At 42.8% G+C, this 24,399-nt stretch overlaps 1 protein-coding gene across 3 annotated transcripts in view; it reads left to right on the forward strand.

The window, feature by feature from the left end:
• The first annotated feature begins 327 nt into the window (after nt 1-327).
• The window catches only part of mtm1 (myotubularin 1), a 28,248-nt gene continuing 4,176 nt past the window's right edge, over nt 328-24,399 (forward strand). Inside the window, exons 1-15 of one of the 3 annotated variants that reach the window (XM_040047165.1) lie at nt 328-436; nt 8,095-8,170; nt 8,917-8,989; nt 9,069-9,163; nt 12,725-12,835; nt 13,035-13,136; nt 13,937-14,020; nt 14,260-14,409; nt 17,570-17,755; nt 20,397-20,579; nt 20,707-20,862; nt 20,998-21,045; nt 21,187-21,279; nt 22,894-23,007; nt 24,074-24,250. In XM_040047165.1, coding sequence (XP_039903099.1) covers nt 8,120-8,170; nt 8,917-8,989; nt 9,069-9,163; nt 12,725-12,835; nt 13,035-13,136; nt 13,937-14,020; nt 14,260-14,409; nt 17,570-17,755; nt 20,397-20,579; nt 20,707-20,862; nt 20,998-21,045; nt 21,187-21,279; nt 22,894-23,007; nt 24,074-24,250 — 1,623 coding nt within the window. In that variant the 5' untranslated portion in view covers nt 328-436; nt 8,095-8,119. Of the gene's footprint in view, nt 437-487; nt 1,004-8,094; nt 8,171-8,916; nt 8,990-9,068; nt 9,164-12,724; nt 12,836-13,034; nt 13,137-13,936; nt 14,021-14,259; nt 14,410-17,569; nt 17,756-20,396; nt 20,580-20,706; nt 20,863-20,997; nt 21,046-21,186; nt 21,280-22,893; nt 23,008-24,073; nt 24,251-24,399 lie in introns of those variants that run through there. The other 2 variants (XM_040047166.1, XM_040047163.1) reach the window with 2 other exon arrangements.

Raw genomic sequence — 24,399 nt, forward strand, 5'->3', positions numbered from 1 at the left:
TTATATTCACTCATAGTGTGCAAGTTTGCCTCACATTTTCTTAAATCCCAGTAAATAAAAGTAACTTTTATTTAACTTTAATTATAGTCAATAGAACTTTTAGCTCTTTTTAAGTCATAGCTAAAAGTTCAGGGATGATTTATGGTTAAAAAGCTTAAGATAAGATCCCGTGTGGCAGTTACCATGGACTGTGGAGTATTTGAGTTTTTGAAAGTAAACAGGGAATCCTGCCGTTTCTTTTTCTGCATATACAGGATTGGCTGGCTAAGCTGGAGAAGCAGGTTGGAGGCGTGCCCAGCCCGACTGAAGCAGTGACAGTTGCTGCTCATGACTAGTACTCACCTTGCAGGATCCAAGTCCGGTGTGTGGCTTCTCTGACAGGAGTAATTAATACATGTTTTACTAAGCTGGCATATACAAGGAGACTGCTAATCACGTGCGTACTATTGCCAAAATGAATTAACACATCTAATTAATTGTATATACACTGTGATAATTTACAAGAACTGAACCATTTTCTTAACAGCTTATTTAACTCAGGGACAATCGCTCAACGTTAAGAACCACTATGTCTCTATTAAAGGGAGGAGATGGGAGCTGAAATGGCTGATTCATACTGGAAAAATTGGTAAAATAAATAAGCGATAATGTGAAAAAGAGCTAATCTAGTAGAGTCCAAGAAAACAAAGCAAAGAATTAGACATCAGCACAATAGTTAGCTTATAACGTTTAAAACTAACTGATTTCAGCTGGAGGAACCATATCTACATGAGTATAAAACATGTATGTACATGTCAACATAAAAAACAGGCACACCTGCTCCGAATGAGGCGTGTAGGCCAAGCCGTCCGAAAACTACATTTCCCTCGAGCCTTTGCGAGCTGTAGTTTGACAACCAGCCAATCCGTGCCATGACAGGCCGGCACGTGACCTAGAGTGAGTTCCTGTTGTAGCTTGAGGGAAACAGGCCGACTTTCAGCCACGGGAGAATCGCAATTTGCGGGTAAGTTGAGACATCTGGCCGGAACGAGGTCACCTGAGTATATATGAAGTGTTATTCGGAGGGCGTTGTCGCAGGTTTCCGCGCTCTGTTAATCAGGAACGCGTGAATCTCGGGGGGAACGAGCTGTCTTCCCGTGTAGGCCTGCTCTATTTCCTGGTGCACATCTGTGTCTGTTGGAATGGCTGAGTTAAAAAAGTTCATTTAAGGCGTTTCGGCGTAGCTTTGTCTGTTTCTCACTCCGCTTCCTGCAGTGCTCAGATTTTTCCATGAACGCTTCCCAGCTTTGGCGCTGAATTGTAAAAAGACTGGAAGCCACACTTTGCCTGTGCTGGGAATATTTGAGCTGGTTTCGGGCACCGAAAGCGGCTCCTTGTGTGTTGTTCTGTTTCACAGCAGCTGACCAAGGCAGGAGTGAAAGCAGGTTTATTAACCCGTTATTACGCGACAATGCTGCTTCATGTCGCCCTGCTCCCACATAAAACAAAACACTTGCAGATGCAGACTGCTTTTACTAAGTAAAATGTTTCTGTTGGTTATGTTAATCATCATTAGTTGCCGAGTTTCTAAAAAGTCAGAAGCAGCTTCAGTGTTGAACACGTTCAGGCACGTCACGCGTGGAATTAACAGCTTTGTGCACAGAAATCATTGGAGGAGAAACATGGCTGTAGATCTAAACGAGCAGCCATATTTAGACGTAGAAACTTTGCTGTTATGACTGTGGGCTCGACCTACTGCGCCGGCCTCCGTTTAGAGGGATCACTGCCCACATCAGCGAGTCGTTTAGGTTATTAAAATCTTAAAAACAACAATATCGTCATGTTTTGTTTTATAAAGTGTCCTTTCTTTTGTTCTTTAAAGGGATATGAAACACCAAATGTATAAGTTTACACCCTTGAGCTCTGCTCTCAAAAACCGACACAGATATAACCATCAGTGTAGCCGGATTTAAGAAATAAGTGCTTCAAGTTTTAAAAGCATATTTAGCGCCATCTTCTGTCTGTGCGGATCCTTAAGTCACCGGTTGGTTGGTTTCCGTCAGCAGACCAAAAGGTTGCATCTGTTCATCTGGACGTTTTCAGCGGGAGAAACGTTTCGTCACTCGTCCTTCTTCAGTCTCAGCTGACTGCAGGTTTCCAACCTTATAAACAGGACATTTGCACAATGACTGAAACCAGCCCACTGAAGGAACAATGGGCTGTTCACTCATCACTAATATGCAAATTGTCACAACCATTGATCAACAACCACTGATCAAACATTTCTCCCAGTGCTAACGTCCAGATGAACAGATTTACTTACCTTGGTGACTGAGCGTGCACTTAGACCTAGACTTACATTAGCTTATGTTAGCTAACTTGTAATAGACCCAATAGCTCAGGGGATATAAGAAGCCTGAAACTAAAAATCAGTTCAAGGAGAGCTTTTGTTCTTCCCCGGGCAGCAACAATGAGTTTTATGTTAAAACCAAGGCTACACTGTCCACTTTTACTCTCTGTGTCTTGAGTAGGGGTTCCTCGTTGTTTGGCTAGCTGCACTGACACGCTTTTAGTTGTAATGTTCAGGTTTATAAATGAGGACAGTGTGGAGGAGAAGAGGCTGTCGGAGTCACCAGACCCACAAGCTGCAGTCTGACACTCGGGTTTTTCCATGATAGGCCGGATGCAGCGGTCATCCACCTGTCACCTGAGTCAAACAGGCTCTCCTCTCTGTTCTCCTTTATTCAACCAAACAGCTAACAGGTGGATTTCCTCCTGTCAGTGCAGCTAGCCGAACAACGACGAGCGAATTACTGCTAAAGAGACACAGAGTGAACGTGAACAGCATATATGTGGTTATAACATATCATCTCCAGCTCCACATGTTTCTAAAACAAACTTTAAGCTGTTATTTGTTAAATCCAGCTAACAAACAGTGCTATACCTGCATCAGGCTGTGAGAGCAGGGCTCCATTGTGTAAATTAGCCTCTGCATTTAGTGTTTAATGTCTCCTTTACAAGTGTTTCAATTACACAGGTGTTGATCCTAAACGACCCTGCAGAGTTTATTATTACACTGCAAAAACTCTCAGTACACAGTGATTTAGGAACTAAAGGGATTGTTTGTGGTTACAACTTTAAATATTGTTCATTGTCTTAATATTAGAATCATTAACACCTTAAACATGGTGCTGTTTAGTGTGTGACTGGGAAGATTCACACCCAAAATACCGACTTAAATCAGGGGCCGTCGAATCAAAGACGGACTAACCTAATATGAAATGAATGAGTAGTGTTAATACTTTCAGTCCTATACAGAGTATTTCACATGTATTGCTATAAAACACTTGAAACATATCGTACCACAGCAGCTATTCTCATTTTCTCAAACCTACTGATGACACACTGTATTTTTTCATAGGTTTTTACTTGTTACTCCACCCTGCTGTCTTGGCGTTTCACAAAATGAGGAAGCATTCACTGCTGCTGGTTTCATGTACATTTGAGTCAGAATGTTTTCGAGTCCACTTACTGTTTTGCTTTAAAACCTGGTTTAGAATGGTTTGAACACTTTGTGGTTTATTTAGTGAAGATTAAGTGTAAGTGAAACATGACTTTTCAGTTGCTGCGTCTGTGAAACGTCCTGAAAAAGTCCTAAAGGTTCTGGTATGTCCAGGAGCGCCGTGGCAGAGATCAGACAGACATTCCTGTATTGTTGCTGCACTTAGGCAGTGCACAGTGAAGGACCTTGTTTAGCCCTTTCATCAAACTCCATTTCACAGTCTGAGAGCAAGAGGGAAACTGTTCATTGTTTTGATGAGCTGGGCTGTTTTTGGCAGAGCTCCGAGCATCAGGGCCTGCTCGCTGCTCGTTAATACCAGGCAAAGCTGGGCTTGGTGGTGGCATCATCACGCTGTGAGGCTGCACACCGCAGAAAGGAGGAAGAGCATCCACAAACACACAGAGAGGAAGAATAGCTCAGCGGTGCTGAGACTCGAGTCCGCGGCACGATTTCATCTCGTCAAATAAAACAGCGACACTGAGTCCTGAGGACAAGTCTCTGTCTGTGCTAAAGTGCCCAAACTGATAGTTTTACAAAACAAACAAACAACCCTGGACACACAGATGATGATGAGTTTAGTTACATTCTGTCTCTGTAACACAGCTGTCAGTGACTCAGTGTAACAGAGAAGGTGGCGTGTCTCTAATAGTGGGGTTTAAGATTTTAACTTCAAGTCTTGCTGTTTTCTTTGAACGCATTTCTTGAAACTTATTCACATGATTGATTTTTGAAGTCGCAGGATTAAGAAGGGAGAGTTTCTTTACTATCTTGATTCACAATCAGTGTTATTACATTTTTCATTTTGACTTTTGGTTTTGAGTTGAATTTGGTCTCAGTTGGTTTCCTGAGTCGATTTTCAGTTCAGTTTTTATCTAAAAAAAGAAAAGAAAGAAGTCTCGGTGCTAGTTTTAGTCTTTCGGGCATGGTTGTATCTAGTTTGAGTTTTTTCTTTAGTTTCAGTTGTAGTAAGGATAATAACCCTGCTCACGACACACGCTCGTTATCAAATTAAGACTGCTCGTCACTCAGTTTAATTCAGTTCAGTTGTAATTATCTGGCACCAAATCACAACAACAATGTGCTCAAGGCACTTTATATTGTAGAGTAAAGACAATAATAGAGACAATTCCAACAATTAAATGACCCCCTGTGAGCACAGGAAGGAACCTCCAGCAGGACCAGTCTGTGACCAGTGAGGGTTGAGGGCAGGGAGCTGGGACAAAAGAGACACTTATGGTCCCAGTATGCCCACTGCATCAGTCTCTTTGCCTGCCGGTGCAGACTCACAGTCAGTTGTATTTATACCTGCTGTTAAGGTGCCATTACATCATTTGTATGTGACTCAAACACATAAAACACATATGTCAGACTCAAGATAAAGGAAAGAGCCAGAGGAGGCAGCGCGTACAAGAGGAAACAGTCTGTGAGGTCGTAATCATGCTAAGACTAGAGCTCCTCAACTAGACGACACCAGTTATTTATATCTTATGCTAGTTTGCTGTAATCGTTATTTATATCATAAGTCTTGCACATAGTTTTAATGGCTGTACTGCATATTATCAGTCTGGGTGTTAAACTAAGCCTCACAGCGGTGCGATGTCACTGTTTCCACCTCCATTAATGCACGTTGTTGCATCCTTGGATGCAGCATCCTTGAGTCTTGCAGGTCTGACGCTTGAAACCATTCGATGACGCCTGACAGCAAAAAGGTGGTTTTGATGTACTCGAGGTCAAATTTATATATGTAGCACATTTAAAACAACAAAGTTGCTGTACACTGAAATGATGTAGTTCTAAAAAGTCTGCACAAAAAAATTCAGAAAAATGTAACACAATACTTAACATTAACATAAAAAAGTAGAAAAAAACAATTTAAAAATTTATTTTGGACAAAATGCAACCGTCTATGATGATGTCACAGCGAGAGGATAAATGTTTTAATAAAGATTTACATGTGTGCAGTGTCTGAGCTGTGCAGCTGTGGCGTGGTATTGATTCTGTAGCTCTGGTGCTGTAGATGCAGGAGCTCGATCACCTCTGTTTTAATCTGGTTTCAGGATTACTTAAGAGCATCTGGTTAGATGACCTCAGACCGCGGTGATGTGTGCATGCTTTCTAACGCCTGTTAAGAGGCGAGCTGCCACATTCTGGACTAAAGATAAAGATAACTGTTCAACACCAAAGTTAAAGTAGCCCAGGCAGCAAGTGCTAGAAGCATGAAGAACTTTATTTTCAGTTCCTTCTGTAAGAGGTGAAGCTTTACTTCTTCAGTGACTCTGAGTTGATAAAAACAAACTGTCGTGATGACTGTTATTTGTTGGTCCATTTTAAGAAACCTGTTAAAAGTCATGCCCAGATTTTTTTTACAGCAACATGACTGTAAGGAGCCAAAAGGCTCACAAGAGTCATATTTACCAAAGCGTATGAAATCGGTCCTTCTTTCATTAAAATGTAGGAAGTTTATCCTCATCCAGGACTTAAAGTCACTAAGACAAGTTCAGCTGAATGGGCATAAACACCTGGATGTCACGGCAAAGAAAGCCGATCTTTTCTAAAGATAGAAATTAGGGGCAACACGTACAGTGAAAAGAGAAGTGGGCCCAGAATGGACCCTTGAGGTACTCCACAAGTGAGCGATGCTCCCACCTGTACAAAACAACTTGTGTTTGTCAGTTCTGATTCAAACCAGGTCAGAACTGTGCCTCTAATCCAGTTTCATGTAGAGCTGAGGTAGAAGGACCCGGTGGTCCACAGTGTCAGAGGAGGATGTAGAAGCAGCGACTTTAGAGTTCACTTTCTTTGTTTCTGTGTTTGCAGACGATCAGTCGGATTTGACTCATTTAACAACTGAAGTTTTACTTTAGGGGAAACTTGAAATAGATTTCTTTAACAGAGGTGATAAATAATGCTCACATTTTAAATGCTGCATGTGATGCCTTTATATGATTCTAGTTCTGATTTGGGAAACTGACAGACTTCAAACCTGTGAACCGGCCTATAAGTAATTTATACTTATGTAATTACAAGTATTTTACTTGTGTTTAATTAATTTCACACTATTGTGAAATAATAAAATCTTCCCTTGTGTGTTGTCGTGCAGTGCAGTGGATAGATGTTATCTTTGCTCACGCTTTTGTTTGGCGTCCCAGAAATGTGCAACTTGTGTAGCTACCAGTCCAATGCGACTGAACGCAGCACTGAGAGAAATGTTGGTAGAGAGGCTCAGTTACTTTAATCAGCTGCTTAAATCTGACATTTTTACTGTGCTTTCTGGCGTCATGTCTTCCTGCCTTTGTGGAAACATGTTTTTGACGCAGGCTGATTGTTTGTTGGACGTAAGTGACGTAGCTCTGCAGTGCAAAGAGTTTAACAAAATGTTTTTTCTAACATTTAGATTGCATCAGTGAGTGACCTGATAACAGGAAGTGCTGCTGAGTGACAAGACCCAGCAATACAGCTAATGCACTTTAGCTTACTGCTTTGTAAATGGTACATGGACTGGTCCTTATATGGTGCTTTCTTACTCTGAGCACTCAAAGCGCTTTACACAACCATGTTTTCTGTGCTCTCTATCTTTCCATCTAACGCTCACACATTCCTACTCTGATGGATGCATCCGAGAGCACCTGGGGGTTAGAAACTTGCCCGAGGAAATGGAGCAGATAGGGGTTGAACCACCAGCCACCAGCCTTCCAGTTCATAGGTGACCTGCTCTCCATCCTAAGCTACAGGCCTGTCTCTTAAACAACATATTATACAGGATATCACCTGAACATTAACATTTTAGTAGTCAGTGTTTACCCAATAGGTTCACTGTAATCTAGAATGCTCTCCTCATACAGTTAGGCTAAGCTTTTGGATTATGCTAAGTAGGGCTGCAGCTATCGACTGTTTTAATGAGTTATTTAAATTTTCCTTATTAATGAGCAATAATAAATACTCAAAGTAAAGGCTGGTGTTTAAAAACAAACTGCTCATTGGCTTCTAATTTTAGAAATTGCAACGTTTGTTTCATCAAACATTTTATTTTTTTTATAAATGCAAAAATATAGAAAGAATCTCAATTAGATTCAAAGCCAGATAAAAGTTATTGCTTTGTCTTCTTGGACGGTCTGTTTCTAGTCGCTCGCGTTGGCGTTTCCATGGTAACAGTGGCGCCACAGAGCCTTGTGTGAAAGCAAAGAATCTGTGTTGAACCATCTCAGCCCTTCAGTGTTTGGTTTGTCCTGCACTTCAGCTGCTGCCCGGTCGTGGCAGACTGCTGACCTTCTGCTGCAGATGTCTTTGTGTTTGGAGCGTTCGTCCTTTCCACTGTCACCAAGTCGAGTCTTTACCGTCCAATTACAAGTCTTGAGACGATCGTTGTTGTAAATTGGTGTTAGAAAAACAACATTTCATTTTATTGAACAGTTATTAGGATATATCCATTTTACTGCAAGAGCAGTATTTGTGAAAGTCCTGTTCAGGTCCTGGAGCTGCGATCAAGGTTGCTAGCATCTCATATTTTGTCATCATGAACAGAGAGCCCTCACAGTCCTGTCTCTCTTCCTCAGCCTGTGGAAACTCCCTCCCTCAGCAATGGCCTCACCTGTTTCAGTGTACAACATCTTAGAGTCACACACGCCCCCTGTAAGTATGCGTTTGTGTGTCTGTGTTGTGCATTTGATTGTGTCAAAGGCGCTTCTTAAAAGATGTAGAGTTCAGTGTGACACAGAAGAAGCCAAATCTCTGTTCTTGTTTTCTTTTTTTCTGAGCTTCTATTACTGTGATAACTAACTGCCAGTTAGACGAATAACACATTTAACTGTAACCTGCACTACCGCTGAAAGGTTTTAGAACAATTATTCCAGTTATTTAGTACAATTGAAGTCATTCCAGTCACATGAACAGTTTAAGATGGTACAAAGGTTAAAAAAGGTAAGTTTACACAAACAGACTGATACAAAAAGGCCTTTTTCAGGGATAACATGGGCTAACAGTTTAAAGCTGCTCTGCAGCAGTGCAGAAGCTGCTGCTGCTCCTACAGCTGTTACTTCCAGCCCCCTCTGTCTGCAGTAAGCAGTGCTGGACACACTGTGGTACCAAACCCTCGTCAGCATCAGCTGAACAGTGCTGTACTGCAGAAAGTAGAGTGATGGTGCAAACATGGTGAGAAAATCTGTGAAAAATCTGAAACGATCAAAAACGTTTCACAATATTGTCAAACAGTGTTTGTATTTAAACAATGAGCAAACAATGAGCAAACTTACAAACTCATCAGGTGATTGACTGAATGTTAATAAATGAGGGCGGGGCTAAATTGCAATAAAAGCTAAAAATCTTTTGTTATTTTAAACATTGCATACAGTCATGTATGTTGATATTGGTGTTTGCAGACCCGCAAAGAGTCTCTGAAGATGGAATTGTTATCTGACGTGTCCCTGCTGCCTGGAGAGGAAAGGATTACTGGTGAGTCCTGTGCAGCTGATGAATAAGACTGTTTGCTCCACAAGTTTCTCATATTCTGACTCTTCTCCTGTCTTTCCAGATAAAGACATAATCTACATCTGTCCGTTCAGTGGAGCCGTGAAAGGCAAAGTGTTGATCACCAACTTCAGACTTTACTTCAAGAGCTCAGATGCTGTAAGTGTGTGTGTGTGTGCGTGTGTGTGTGTGACAACTCGATTAGATTAGACACCGTATCTAACACCATCGCTGTGAAGCATCGCTGAGTTTTTTCTGAGTTTTCTTGTTATTGCACTTTTGCTTTGTTCAGCTGTTACAGACTAAGTTTAGCATTTACCACCTTTATTTATAAGCACCTTTAAAAAACCAGGGTTCACAAAGTGCTGCACACATACAAAGAGCATAAAGACAAAAAGAGAAGAGGCAGCTTTGGAGCAGCTACAGCGAAGCACGAGCAGGAGGTTTAAAAACACATAAAAGAAGTTTAAAAAGGATCAAAGGTGGAGTGAAATGAAAATGAGCTCAGACTTTCTTGTTCCAGTTAAAAGATGCGCTCCAGCTTTTGGAAACTACCTGCAGACGTGCCACTAACTCCATAATAAAGTGTGTGGCTGTAATCCAGCCTGGATGCAACAAAGCTGTGGGTTACTGCCTGAAAAAGCTGCCTTGATAAAAGGCTTTATTTTGGCGGACCGCCTTAAATGGAAAAAAAAAAGCAGCAGCTGTGACGTTGCTTTCAAGTTTAACGTCTGCATCCGTTTTAACTGTGATGACATACTGTGATAGGGAACCAACATCATACTCAGAAATGCCACCAAACCCATCACTTCTGTGTTTGTCTTATTAAAATGTAAAACGTTCAAAATATAAAGGCTGGATAAAAGCGCCACAGTCTGTCGACGGTGCGGCACGAGGAAGCCTCATGAGCCTGGCAACACGCCGGGCGGCTCATGACGTCACCCTGATGTGACAGGAGCTAAGATGAAGGCTGCTCAACCGCTGATATCTGCGTTTAAGCAGCCTTTGCTGCCCAGTCTGATGCAGACGTGAGGCCACGATTGGATATCCTGTCGCGTGCACACTTCAGTGACAATATCGTCCAAGCATGTATGAGCAGCAAAGTCTAAAGTTATGGCTGAGCTGTCCCGGGCGCTTCTGTAGCCCTGACTACAGGAGGGCGGACCTCCAGGGCAGCGGGAAGCCATGTGACCGCGACCGCTCGTTACATCACAGCGTGAGATACGTCAGATACGCCCGACGTCGCACCTTAATTTGTTTTTATATAAATGCTTGGAATGAGTCTTGAGTTGAATGTTATTTAATGGGCAAAAATACTTAAATAAAAAAATGGCAAATTAAATTTTTATTGTCTTTTTTCATTTTTTGCTGATCTGAAAATTGATCGGTGACTTAAACCGTGATCCGTGATACGAGTTTTGATTTTGGGACCAGTGTGGATGCTTTTTGTGGACGCTGCGAGTCGTTTTGCTAGTTTTACATGGTGAATTTGAATGTGTGACATGTCACCAGTAAATATAGGCATTATTGTGTGTTGTTATTGAGTCTATATTTATAACACGAGTGTCCGTTGCTAATTTTGTAATTGTGTGTTTACAGTAAATGTGTTTATTTTCCAGTTATCGTTGTTTCTACTGCTGAGCCAGTTTAGCGTCACGCTGGAGCCTCTCCCAGCTGTTGAGTAAAACACCACATTGAAACTGAGTGATAATAAAGATGAGAGAGAGTTAATAGCTTTACAATAAGAGTCACTGGACTCATCACTGTCCTCGGTGAGTCCAGTGACCGTTATGTCGTCTGCAAACTTTACGTTTTAACAGTGAAGTTATTTGTGTAGAAGGGCAGACGGTCGAGGACTGAGGGGTGCTAGTGCTCCGATTTAGATGTGATTCTCCCCAGACTTCAACTTTCTGTCCGTCAAAAGTTTGTGAGGATATAACAGATGAAACTGAAACAGGGAGCGGAGTACTTTAGGGATGAAGTGCAGTTCTGTGTCGACAGCATTGTCCCCAACCTGTCTGCACACAGCCTACAGGTGGTGTCCTGCAGGTATCACAGAGGGCTTCTTGGTTACTGGAGTGATTGTTGAATGTTTGAAACAGGAAGGAGCCAGTGTTGAAGATCAGTGTGAAGACGGGGGCCCATGATCTGGGAGTGTCCTTAGAGTAGATGGGTGAGAGTGTGGCAGGCGGAGGTGGTGAGGCAGCAACACTGTCTGCTAATCATCAGCATGAATGTTAGTTTTTCACAGTGTTGATTATCTTCTCCAAGGATAAAGTAGTAAAGTCTTGAAACTCCTATAAAAAGGTGCAGGAGACCCAGGTGCACGATGTACTAACGAACCACACAGGAGCTGAGTTCTTCCAGTTTTGGTCATAATCATTAGGGGTGGGGGAAAAAATCGATACTGTGTAGTATCGTGATATTTTGTTTGCTAATAATGTATCGATACAGGGACAGCAGAATTCGATATTTTGTTACAAAAAAGGTTTTTGTGCTCAGAGCATGTTGATCCTTTTTCTGAGCGAGAATCCTGACATTCCTTCACTGTCCAAATGTGTTTAGCTTTTTTTATGGCAGCAATAAACATGACAGTTTACTTATTTTAATTTAAGACGTGTTTTATTTTAATTAAGTTTAAAACTTTTTTATTTAATGTAAAGTTATATTTTGTTTTAATTTACTTTCAAATTCTTCAGTTGCTGAATGGGCTGCATAGTTTTCTTAAATTTCATAGTTCAGAATAGCTATAATTGTACCAGATGGTTGCATTCAGTTAAGCTGGACTAGACTGTAATACAAACCGTTCAGTTTGTCAACAATAAAACTGACTGAAATGAGAGAAAGACTGAGTGTGAGACTTTGTTATTAGATAAAATGAATATTGATAAAGTTTAACTTTATGTACAGAATCTGAATATTGCAAAATATTTTAAAAAATTGCAATAATATCGTATCGTGGGATGTATGGTGATTCCCACCTCTAGTAATCATCTAGAAGAGCTTACAGAGATCATATGAAACTCACAGCATTAGTACCAGGAACCGTTCTGTGGTGGACAGAAAACTGAACAATTCCTGACGACACCGTTAAACGATGTATGACTTCCTGCTCACGCCGTCACATCTCAGATTATTATAAAGTCCAGTTTTACAGAACAAGTCATTTATAATAAATGAGCTGTTGGCACAGCATGCATTATTCACCATTAATTTAGCAGAGCAGGCCGTCAGGGCAGGTATCATGTTTGGTGACACGATCACTCAAATTTTCATTAACGTTTTCTGCTGTCGTTTTGTCTTTTATGGTAAGACTGGGAAAAACTGCGAGGCATGAATAAGATCAAAGTACTTGATACAATAAATCAGCCGAGTGGGTGCCGTGTGAAGTGGGATTGTTACATTTGCATTTCTGTGGTCATACCTGAGCCGGAGTATTTTTTTTTAACTCTGCTGAAGGCTCGTACCTGGAGCTTGTTTTCAGTATCCTAAAATGTTCATCAGTTTGAGTGGGTGCCAGTGTTTCTTCACTGTGCCAGTGTTTCTCTGCCTTCACGGGGACGAGCTGGGAGGGTCCTAAAGTTTATTCCACTGCATGCTCTTAAATAAGAGCTGTGTGTGTGTCGTGCATTGTTTTTAATACACGCTGGACCTCGCGTAACAGAACAGCTTCCTGTTGCTGAGGTCACATGACTATATTTGTCATACTTTGTGTTGCAGGATGTGACGGTGACGCTGGACGTTCCATTGGGTGCCATCAGTCGAGTGGAGAAGATGGGTGGGGCGTCAAGCAGGGGAGAAAACTCCTACGGCCTGGATATTACTTGCAAGGTGTGTGTTTAATGTTCAGAAGTCATTTGCTTTTTTACAGTTACTGGATTTTTATTTAAAAGAAGTCTCATCTCTGCCATCGCATACATGTGCTGGTAGCTTAAAGTGTCACAGCAACACTTTCTTTTAGTTGTGTCTGTTTTGCAGGTCTTACATGTTGTGTGTTGACAGTGAAGTGTTTGATCTGTTCTGTCACCAGGACATGAGGAATTTGAGGTTTGCCCTGAAGCAGGAAGGCCACAGCAGAAGAGATATTTTTGAGGTTCTCTTCAGATATGCCTTTCCTCTGTCACACGGTCTGGTAAGAAACCTTCTAACGTCTGCTGCTGCTTTACTTGGTATGTGGAAAAAGAAGAACACCTTATTTTGACAGAGCCTAATAAACATTATGGGTTTTAAATAGAGCATATGGCTTCTGCTCACCCCAACCAATCACAGCAGATGGCCCCGCCCCTCCCTGAGCCTGTCGGAGGTTTCTTCCTGTTAAAAGGGAGTTTTTCCTTCCCACTGTCACCAAAGTCTTGCTCATAGGGGGTCATGTGATTGTTGGGTCTGCCTTACAGTATAAAGCGCCTTGAGGTGACTGTTGTTGTGATTTGGTGCTGTTTTTAAAAATGCTGTTCCAGCATTTCTGAGGCTCTATTTTCAAATTGCATCATCTAGTAAAACTACAGCAGGTTCTTCTTTGGCACAAACACTTACATTACAGTGATGACGGCTTTAGGTCTGAGTTGATTTGGAGGCCGTTGGAAACCACAGTTTGTTAGGCGTCTGATAGCTTTTATACAAGCCTGTAATATTTCTTTTCACGGATATTAAAGCTTGAACGTGAAAAAGAAAGCATAATTTTCATTCAACTTTGAACTGACCTTTTATGTTTCTGGTAAAAACTAAACCAATAAAGCCCCTTCATTCGTTCTGCTAACTGCCTGCTGTCCAAACCAAGAGTATTATAACATCGATGGGGCTTAATATTTAAAAACGCTCCCTGCTCGTGTGTTTTACTGTTACAATGGCTGTTCTAATGCATGTGCTGCTGTTTCTATAAGACCGCTGTATACAGTAAGGTCTGACACGTTTCTCTCTTTTGCTTCTGTCCAGCCTCTTTTTGCGTATTTGAGTCAAGAGAAGTATGCTGAGACTGGCTGGACCATCTACAAACCTGTAGAGGAGTTCAGACGGCAGGTAAGAAAGACAACGTGCGCAGTATCGGGGTCCCAGGACAAATGCTCAGGACAATAGGAATGGCAGTGTTTTCTATAAGGGCTGATAATCTGTTTTTATTGAACCACAGTAAGCGAACGCACCCTCAGAAGCCTTGATGTTAAAAACCTGATGACCTGTGAGGTCTGATGCTTCTGAACAGTCAGAGCTGAGTTTGAGTTTCAAAGAAATGAGCCAGTAATGATCATTATCTCTTCCAGGGTTTACCCAACAACAAGTGGCGTATATCATTCATCAATAAGAGCTATGATCTGTGTGACACCTACCCCACTGTGCTGGCCGTACCCTACAAGAGTAAAGAGGAGGACCTCCGAAAAGTGGCTGCCTTCCGGTCAAGAGGACGAATACCGGTGAGGGCAAGACTAAGCTGTCAAATATAGGAAAGACTTTTTGAGTTAGACCAGAGCTTTGAACGCATACCGTGCTGTACTTCCTCATGGTGCTGTAGATACTGTTACACACTTGTACTGTGTTTCTGAACAGGATGAGCTGATTAGTTTAAGTTTGCATTTTAAAAACATTTGCATTGACAGTTGGTGTGTAAAATTACCAAAGCTAGTGTTAGGAGTCAAACTGGACTTGGTTCTTCACCGTGACAGGGCTGCTATCTGAAATCCAGTAATAATGAAGCAGGCAGAAGACATGTATTCATGTGTGTTTCTCCTGTTTTGGCTTCCCTTCATTGGCTTCCTGTTAAATCCAGAATTCAAAATCCTGCTCCTCACATACAAGGTCTTAAATAATCAGGCCCCATCTTATCTTAATGACCTTGTAGTACCATATCACCCTATTAGAGCACTTCACTCTCGCTCTGCAGGCCTACTTGTTGTTCCTAGAGTATTTAAAAGTAGAGGCAGAGCCTTCAGTTTTCAGGCCCCTCTTCTGTGGAACCAGCTTCCAGTTTGGATTCAGGAGACAGACACTATCTCTACTTTTAAGATTAGGCTTCAAACTTTCCTTTTTGCTAAAGCATATAGTTAGGGCCGGACCAGGTGACCCTGAATCCTCCCTTAGTTATGCTGCAATAGGTGTAGGCTGCTGGGGACTCCCATGATGCATGCAGTGTTTCTTTTTCCCTCACTCTGCATTTAATTATTAGTTATTCCTATGCTTTCACAGTCTGTCCTGTCCACGTCCTCCTTTTTTGTGGTCCTTCTGTTTTACTTCTTTTCTGCAGTGTCCGAAGCTTCTTAATCTTCCCTCTTGAACTTTGTTTCCAGACCACCGAACCTCAACCTGAGCTGTCCTTCTAATATACTCATTCCTAATCCTGTCCATTGTGGTCACTCCAAAGGCATCTGTAACTCCAGCTTGTCCTCCTGTCTTTTTTCTCTTTTATGTCACAGCAGGTCTCACTACCATCCTAAATCTTCACTTTCAGTTACGCTGCCATCTTTCACTTCACTCTGACTGCATGCTAAAAGCTTTTTTGACCTTGAGGTGCAAGAAAATCCCAACAACAGCTGCTGTAGTTGGTGCTATATACAGTAAATTGAATTTGCCTGCACAGTTCATTGATGGTTGACCTCTGGTATTTAAACTTGTCGACCTTCACTAGCTCTTTTTCTTGCAGCTTCACTGTCACACCTCCCTGCTCCCACTACAAGTCACACTGTGGTCTGTAAATATCACAGTGTGTGGAACCTCCCGCCTCATCTGTCACCCCGTCTATTACCAAAGCTCTGCACATCACTATTGTTGTTCAATTTACTGTGTTTAATACTTTGCAAAAATACTTTGCAGACCCTAATGCTGTGTTTCCAGCTTGGCTTTTACTGTAGCCTCCTGCAGCTGCTGCTCTACTGGGTTGAGATTAAGGGGCGTATCATGTCACTGAAGAATAACCCACTTCTCTGGCTTTAGCAGTCTGCTTTTACTCATTATAAATTTGCACCGTGAAGTACTTTCCTATCATTTTTGCAGCATTTGGCTCAATCTGAGCAGAAAGTATAGCTGTGTACACCCCAGAATTCATCCTGCTACTCTTGTTAGCAATCACATTATCAGTAATCACTGGTGGCCAGATTACACTGGCAGCTATAGATACCCACCACAGCATTGCTTAAGTGATGCGTGTTAGCTGATGGGCCTGACTATATTCAGTGGGGCCTGGCTATAACACGGTTCACTTTTGGCAGATTTTTTTGGGGCAGTTTTGCATACTTTTTTTTTTTTTTTTTTTACTGCGTACTGTGTTCTGCATCCTGATTGGCTGTAGACCATCATGTAGCATCCAGAAGGCAGAGAACGATGCTAACCATCACACAGAAAGTTGGACTTCTGGACATGCTTACTGTATTTCCCGGATTATAAGGCACATTAAGCGAAACAAAACAGTCAAACTTTACTCAACTCATTCGTCTTGCTTCCTCTGCTTCCGTACCAGTGATTCATTAATGATTCATTAATGTTGAATTCTCTGGCAGCTGCTCTATTCACTTGTTCTGGACCTGATAACAGGGTTTGATCTTTAGTTTCATTCTTTAATACTGGACTTATGTTCCTACCAAGGTTTGAACTTTGAGAGTGTTTAAACAAATGTTCATGCCTGTCTGAGAAAAGTGTATAAAGTGTGTAAAATGGGGTTTTACAGCCTAAAACATCTATAATAATTGTAAAAAATAAAATTCACTACTTTGCAGATTTCACCTATCGCGGGTTGTTTTTAGAACCTAACTCCCGCGATAAACGAGGGACCGCTGTACTGTGATTTCTGCATTTTCTTGGTTGTCATTACGGACCTGTTTGAGAACTTCCATTGACTGACCATCCAATAACATTTAAAGGTTTCCCCTGGTTTGCACACATTAGCTCCAGATTTGGTTCAGTTACAGTTTGATGCAGGAAGCAGAACCCAAGACAGCCAATACAGAAATTGCCTGTTTGTTTTTGTACTGGAAGCTTGCAGGCTAAAAACATCCAGATGTGCAGTGGAAGTCCAGACGGGTATTTTGTGACATGCTGCAGATTCTAAACACAACTAGAGCTTGAAAAAACAAAGGGATTGTTTCAGACTGAACATAATGGGTTTGACTTGTTGACATAGTTTGTGGCTATTCAGATGTTTGAGGAGAAAAGCTTCTGGATTTCTTGAAGTTTCTTGAAGACGTTTCATCTGAGAAGCTTCTTCAGTTCTAGGGTCAAATGGTGGAGAGTCCCAGATTTTAAGCCCTGTGGGTGTGTCCCCAAGAGGGTCATGGACCCCCTATTGATCCTCTGCCTAATCAAATGAGCCAAGGTGTGAAAACAGGTGTAGGTCACAATCAGCCAAGGTTTCAGGTGAACCCATCGTGAAACCTGGCCCCACCCTATCATGTGACTTATTGAGGTCAAAGGGCCCAGGATGTGAGTGGACGTTAAGGCGTCTCAGAACTGGATTATAGATGGCAGACAGTCCAGATGCTTTTCTTCCCAAGCTCCTTAGACTTCAATGACCTGGATGACTGAGAACCTTCACAGACAGATGTTCTTAACATTGACGCTGTATCATAAAGTGTTGTTCTGTCTTAGGTCCTGTCATGGATCCACAGAGAGAACCAAGCAGTGATCGCCCGCTGCAGTCAGCCTCTCGTTGGCATGTCTGGTAAAAGGAACAAGGACGATGAACGCTACCTGGAGCTGATTAGGGAGGCAAATGATACCACCAAGCTCACCATATACGACGCTCGTCCCAATGTCAACGCAGTTGCCAACAAGGTCAGAAGAAAAAGGAAACAGCGCAATCCACGGGCATCATTTGCAACATTTATCTGTGAACTACTAATTTAATCAGAAACAGAAAAAACTTAAGACGGTACATCCAAAAACAATTCATATCACTTCACCTGTGTACACCATATATACACTGCCAGTCAAAGGTTTGGACACACCTTCTCATTTAATGGTTTTTCTTTATTTTTACTACTTTCTACATTGTAGATACAAACTGAAGACATCACCTATATGAAGCAAGATATATGGGATTATGTAGTAAAGACAAAAGTGATAAATATGTTTTATAATTTAGGTTCCACCCTTTGCTTTGTTGGCAGCGCTGCAAACCCTCGGCCTTCTCTCAGTGAGCTTCATGCTGTCGTCACCTGACGTGTTTCCCCTCACAGGTGAGCCTGTCAGGGCTCATTTGTGGAATTTCTTGCCTTCTTAATGAGGTTGGGACCATCAGGTGTGTTTGCTTTGAATGTGTCCCCAAGTGCAGTCACAAAAACCATCAAGACCACGATGAAACTGTCTCACATGAGGACGTCCCAGGAAAGGAAGAGCAGGAGTCCCCTCTGCTGCTGAGGACACATTCATCCGAGTCACCAGCCTCAGAAATCACAAGTTAACAGCAGCTCAGATCAGAGCCCAGATAGATGCCACACAGAGCTCCAGTAGCAGACACATCTCTACATGTTCAGAGGAGACTGTGTGAATCAGGCCTTTATGGTCAAACAGCTGCTGAGAAACACAAGGAGTGGACATTAGACCAGAGGACATCTGTGCTTTGGTCTGTCCAAATCTGAGATCTTTGGTTCCACCTGCCGAGTCTTTGTGTGAGAGAGAAAAGGTGAACGATGGTCTCTACATGCATGGTTCCCACTGTGAAGCATGGAGGACGAGATGTGATGGTGTGGGGGGGTTTGCTGCTGACACAGTTGGAGATTTATTCAAAATTGAAGGCGCACTGAACCATCGTGGCTTCCACAGCATCCTGCAGCCACATGCATCCCATCCAGTTTGTATTTAGTTGGACTATCATTTATTTTCCAACAGCACAATGACCCCAAACACACCTCCAGGCTGTGTCAGGGCTGTTTGACCAATAAGGAGAGTGATGGAGTGCTGACCAGATGGTCTGGCCTCCACAGTCACCTGACCTAAACCCAGTGGAGATGGTTTGGGATGAGATGGAGCTCAGAGTGAAGGCAAAGGACCAACAAGTGCTCAGCATCTCTGGGAACTCCTTCAAGACTGTTGGAAACCGTTTCAGGAGACGACCTCATGAAGCTCATGGAGAGAACGCCAAGAGTGAGCAAAGCAGGAATCAAAGCAAAGGCTGTTTGGAAGAACCTGAAATATCAAACATGTTCTGAGTTGTTTACTACATAATGTCATGTGTTCATTCATAGTTCTGATGCCTTCAGTGAGAATCTACAGTGTAAACATTCATGAAAATAAAGAGGAACCATTAAATGTGTGTCATACAGTTTGACTGGTTGCCTATGGCAGTAAGGTGATATATTTAAAAAGTGACACAGTACAAATAAGATTCAAACCACAACATAAAACAGACAACTACTAATGCTGTCGTTAGCCTGGCTGCAGGCGCCGACACTCAGGTTTTCCTCGTTGAGTCATCACAGTCACATGTAGGATTTTCTAACTTGTTCTTTCTGACAGTTTTAGCAACAGAATCAGGGTCTGATGGTGGTGATGGGCGGATGCTTTGTTGTGCCAAAGATACTTGCTTTGAGCACTGTAGACTCTGTTATTATTCACATTATTGTGGATGCTGGAGCAGACTCTGTGAAGGTGGAGCAGTGGTGGAGAAATAGAGAAAGGTGGGCTGGGGGGATAAAAGTGGAGAAATCTCCATCTGCTGCATCTGTAACAAAAGACTCACAAAACAAACATCAGTTACAAGATTAAACAGAGGTCTGCAACAACAGACTGCCACAGGTGGACCCAGGAGACCTGGGCCAGTGCAGAGCTGCAGGGAGGAGGACCCCACACCACCACCTCACCTCTAGTCCTTCTGGTCCTGGGTGTGTCTGCCTCCCAGTGTCCTAGGTCCAAGGGCCCCAACACCAGTAAGCCATTCAGTCAGCAAACTCTCAAATACTCTTGAACCTGCAGCTGGATCTGCACAGAGGAGGTTGTAGCGAAGGCCTACACTGCACTGCTGACACGCTCACTTTTATGCTATTATGGCACACCAGCTCCGCTCTGCTCATATCTGTGAGTCCCACCTGCTCAGGTATTAGAAGAGGGATGAGCCACTGTATGTATGATGCTGGGTGATCTGTGATATAGTGGGGCAAAAAAAACACTCAGCCAAAATGAAACAACCAAACGTCCTATAAAACGCCATTTTTGTGGATACTTCCATCACACTCTCTCTTAACCTTTGTCTTCCTGAACCTGCTGCGACACAATGCTAATGAGTCTAATATAACCAGCGACAGGTTATTGGGATAATAAATATTTATTATGTTGGAGGATGATCCCTAAAAGAGTTAAAGAGCACTGTCATCATTAGTCCCAAACATTAACAAAAGTCTCTTACCCAGTTAATTCCACTGATACTGTTATACACATCTGTGTAGAGATGCATGCCCACTGTTTGTGCAATCCTCAGGCCACCGGAGGAGGCTACGAGGGTGATGAGTACCAAAACGCAGAGCTCATCTTCCTGGACATCCAGAATATCCACGTCATGAGGGAATCCCAGAAGAAACTCAAAGATATCGTCTACCCCAACGTGGAGGAATCCCACTGGCTGTCCAGCCTAGAGTCTACACACTGGTTGGAACATGTCAAGGTGAGAGGTTTCTACGTGCATTTGATAACTCAGAAGAGTAGAAAAGCGCTACATAAGAAACAGTCCATTTACATTACCTTGTTATAATAATGTATTTTTATTGCATTGTGCCAATCCTTGTACTCAGCTGGTGTTGTCAGGAGCCATCCAAGTTGCAGACAAAGTGTCCAGTGGGAACTCAGTAGTAGTTCACTGTAGTGACGGCTGGGACCGAACTGCACAGCTCACCTCTCTGGCTATGCTGATGCTGGACAGCCACTATCGCACTCTCAGAGGATTCCAGGTCAGTCGTTTCACCCTCGTGAACATGAGCTTAGACATTCACAGAGGATATGAGGAGCACAGCAGGCTTTAATTTCATCACGATGCCTGTTTGATATTTAAAAGTTGTGATTTTTTTCATCTGTGTCTTTTTTAGGTTTTGATTGAAAAGGAATGGATCAGCTTCGGCCACAAATTTGCCTCAGTAAGTTTTTCACCATCTAGTTTCTGAAATACATTCAATCGCATGAGTTAAGACGACTGATCAGGAGGAAACGTTTCTGGTGTGTGTGTGTGTGTGTGTGTGTGTGTGTGTGTGTGTGTGTGTGTGTGTGTGTGTGTTCAGAGGATAGGACATGGTGACAAAAACCATGCCGATCAGGACCGATCACCCATCTTTGTTCAGTTCATCGACTGTGTGTGGCAGATGACTAAACAGGTACGTGCAGCGCTTCGGTCGTCTCACTGCGTGAATATAGGAACGTAACAATGTTGCACTTTGTAGTTAAACAGCAGCTAGCAGTTTGTAGATAACCCCTCAACCCGACACCCTCCGTGGCTGGTTTCCTGTCACAGTCGTAGCAACACTGAGCTTGTCAACACAGGAGCAGGCTCCTGAATCAACATAGACTAAAGTAGGTAGGAACTCATGGAAGAGCAGAAGGGCTTGAACAGAGATGCCACAGCTTCCTCTTCCAGCTCTTCTTTTGGCATACCAGGTCTTCCAAGCTAGTCAATAATCAAGTGTGACCGGGGTTTAACTTGGGGCCTCCTCCCAGTTGGACATGCCAAAAATACCTCAGTTAGGAGGAGCCAGGAGTCGGTCTAATCTTCTGCCTTTTTATTTAGAATCCTGGCTCTACCCAGAGCCCGACTGAGCTCCTAAACATATCGCTGAGAGAGATCCCAGATGCCCTCCGACGGGCATTTCAGGCACTCTTATCTGCCTCATTCATCATTCTCCTTCTCATCTCAGCCCCTATCCATCGTCTGTGGCCACTGACAAGAACGGGAGAGTAAATTCACTAAACGGACCTCTTCTCTTTCCACCACTGCAGACTGGTATCGAGTATCACCATTACTGCAGACCCAGCAGACACTTTGTTAAGCTACCACTCCCTACTTCTATCACTCATCTACTTTTGTCACTAATGAACAAGACCCACAAATACTTTAATGCCTCCATTTAGGCCGGCATGCATTCCCTTCCTCACGTGGGCACGCCACTCATTTCCAACTCCCAGTCTGCATACTGGAGCTGGAGGTGTCACCCGATGAAGCTAGCGGCACCATATTTCCAATAATATAGAGCAGACCCCTGAACCCGACACCTCGTGAAGGGCCGATAACTTGAGAACAGAGCGTGTCAGTTAACTCTGTTCATGCTTAGTTTGAAACCGGAGCCCCAGGAGGCTCGTCTGCATCAGCAGCAGAGGCAGCATTTCTTGAAGACGTTTGGACAAAACAAATATTTCGGATGAATTTCATTACAGATTGTTGTATAGTTCAAATATGAATGAGAATAAACAAAGAGTGCAACAAACAGCATAACAGCTCGTTACAGAAGAAGAAGATTCAAAATGAATTTTGGCTTCGTTGAGCTAAAATCATCATCGATCGTCACTGAGAGCTCGTTCCTGTTGTAAGTTGAATGTTTGTCTGCCTCTCACGTCTCAGTGGGACTCTCTGTATAGATCAAACCAACAAAGGTGGTAAACAGCACTGTGAAAACCCCACGTTCACCTCCTCGGCTGTTTGGCTGCTACGCTCTGGATTTCACTTTATTTCAGCACACTGTGAACTCTTCTCAGTCCAGCTGCACAGACCAACCAGCCACCTCCTGGTTCAGGCACACGCTCCCCCACTCTGAGCTGCTCTGGTTAGGCTCAAAAATACTCAAACTGCTGTTTGACTTCATGCATTTGACAAAAGAGAAGGAAACATCCCAACAAAACGACAGGAACACTGTCAATGTTTGTATGTTCACTAACGTTAGGATGACTCAGTCTCAGATTACTGACTCAGTCTTTGAATTGTAACTCTCACCTCTTAGTTCCCTACGGCCTTCGAGTTTAACGAGCATCTCCTGCTGACGATCCTGGATCACCTCTACAGCTGTCGCTTCGGGACCTTCCTGTACAACTGCGAGAGCGTACGAGACCAGCATGTAAGAACACCTGCACATATAACATGTACATGCATGCAAAATATGAAAATTGTGTCCTTGTAATACAGAGTTTGGCCCAATGAGAGTTTTTACTCCCTCTCAGACTTTAAAGGCTGACTGGATGCTGCCGTCAGTTTTGTCTTCAGCAGCTGAATCACATGTTTCGTTGTGTTCGGGTCAGGTGACTGACTTGGCTGTTGTAAAATACAGAGTTTCTTTGCCTTGTGAAACTCTCGGGTGTCCTTTGAAGAATGCTTTGGCTCATCATCCGTTTCCATGGTGAAGCATCACCAATCAGGTTTTCAGTATTTGGCTGAATCCATCGTTGCTTCTGTCAGCATCCATGTCAGCCGTTAACAGCAGTGACTTGGTTCTCCTGGCAGCCGTTAACCTTCCCAGCCATCACCATGTTTGCATTTAAAATCTAGAACTTTCCTTTTCCTGTTTTCCTCTTTCATTCATCCTACTGCAACTTCATTTTGGTTTCATTTCATTCAAAGATGTTTTCCCACAACTGACTCTTTTAGTTGTTTTCTGGCCTAATCCGGTCTTCTTGTTACATTGTACTGTGTTTATATTTATAAAGGTGCCTCTTAACTGTAGACACTGTCAGTGATACACGTGTCAGCTCAGAAGTGTTCTTGACCTGGCTAGATGTTGTGAATGAGGTTTTCTGAAATAGAGGTCCTGCAGTCTGTCATCCATGGTCTTCCAGGATATACAGTGCTGTTCATTTAGTAGTAGTCCATGTCCAGGTCATGGATTTGGCAGCTCCTCGAGGTTTTGCTGTCTGTCTGGAAGGTTAAGTTGAAAATAAGGAACTACGTATAAAAATGTCTGCAGTTAATGTGATAAGAAATACTTTATTTATACTCAAAGTTGGGAAGTTAGTGTATTACAAAGCATGGAAATCAATGCAACAAAATAAATACAGTGTTACAAAAGAAAATCCCTAAGAAAGTTAAAATTACACAGACAAAGTGATCAAAACTGTGTCACTGTCCACATACTTATGTCGTGTGCTTCAGCTGCAAGTGTTTGACACTGAAACTCTTCTGTGGTGCAGGAGGTGAGGTCCAAGACGGTGTCTCTGTGGTCTCTGGTCAACAGCAAGGTGGATATGTATTTAAACCCCTTCTACACCCCAGAATCTGGCAGGGTTCTCTACCCTGTTGCCAGCATGCGCCACCTAGAGCTCTGGGTAGCGTACTACATCCGCTGGAACCCACGCATACGACAGCAGGTAGGACTGCTCTTGTGTTTGCTATAATATGCTGTAAGCTTGCCTGGATAAACATGTGGCCGGCTGCACAGGACTCCAAATACTGTGTATCTGTTATCTGGATTCACTTGCCAGATAATGGATATCTGGATATATCAACCTCAGAACTC

The sequence above is a fragment of the Simochromis diagramma genome, unplaced genomic scaffold (genome assembly GCF_900408965.1).
Source record: "Simochromis diagramma unplaced genomic scaffold, fSimDia1.1 OVJJ01000113.1, whole genome shotgun sequence".
Taxonomy (NCBI): Eukaryota; Metazoa; Chordata; class Actinopteri; order Cichliformes; family Cichlidae; genus Simochromis; species Simochromis diagramma.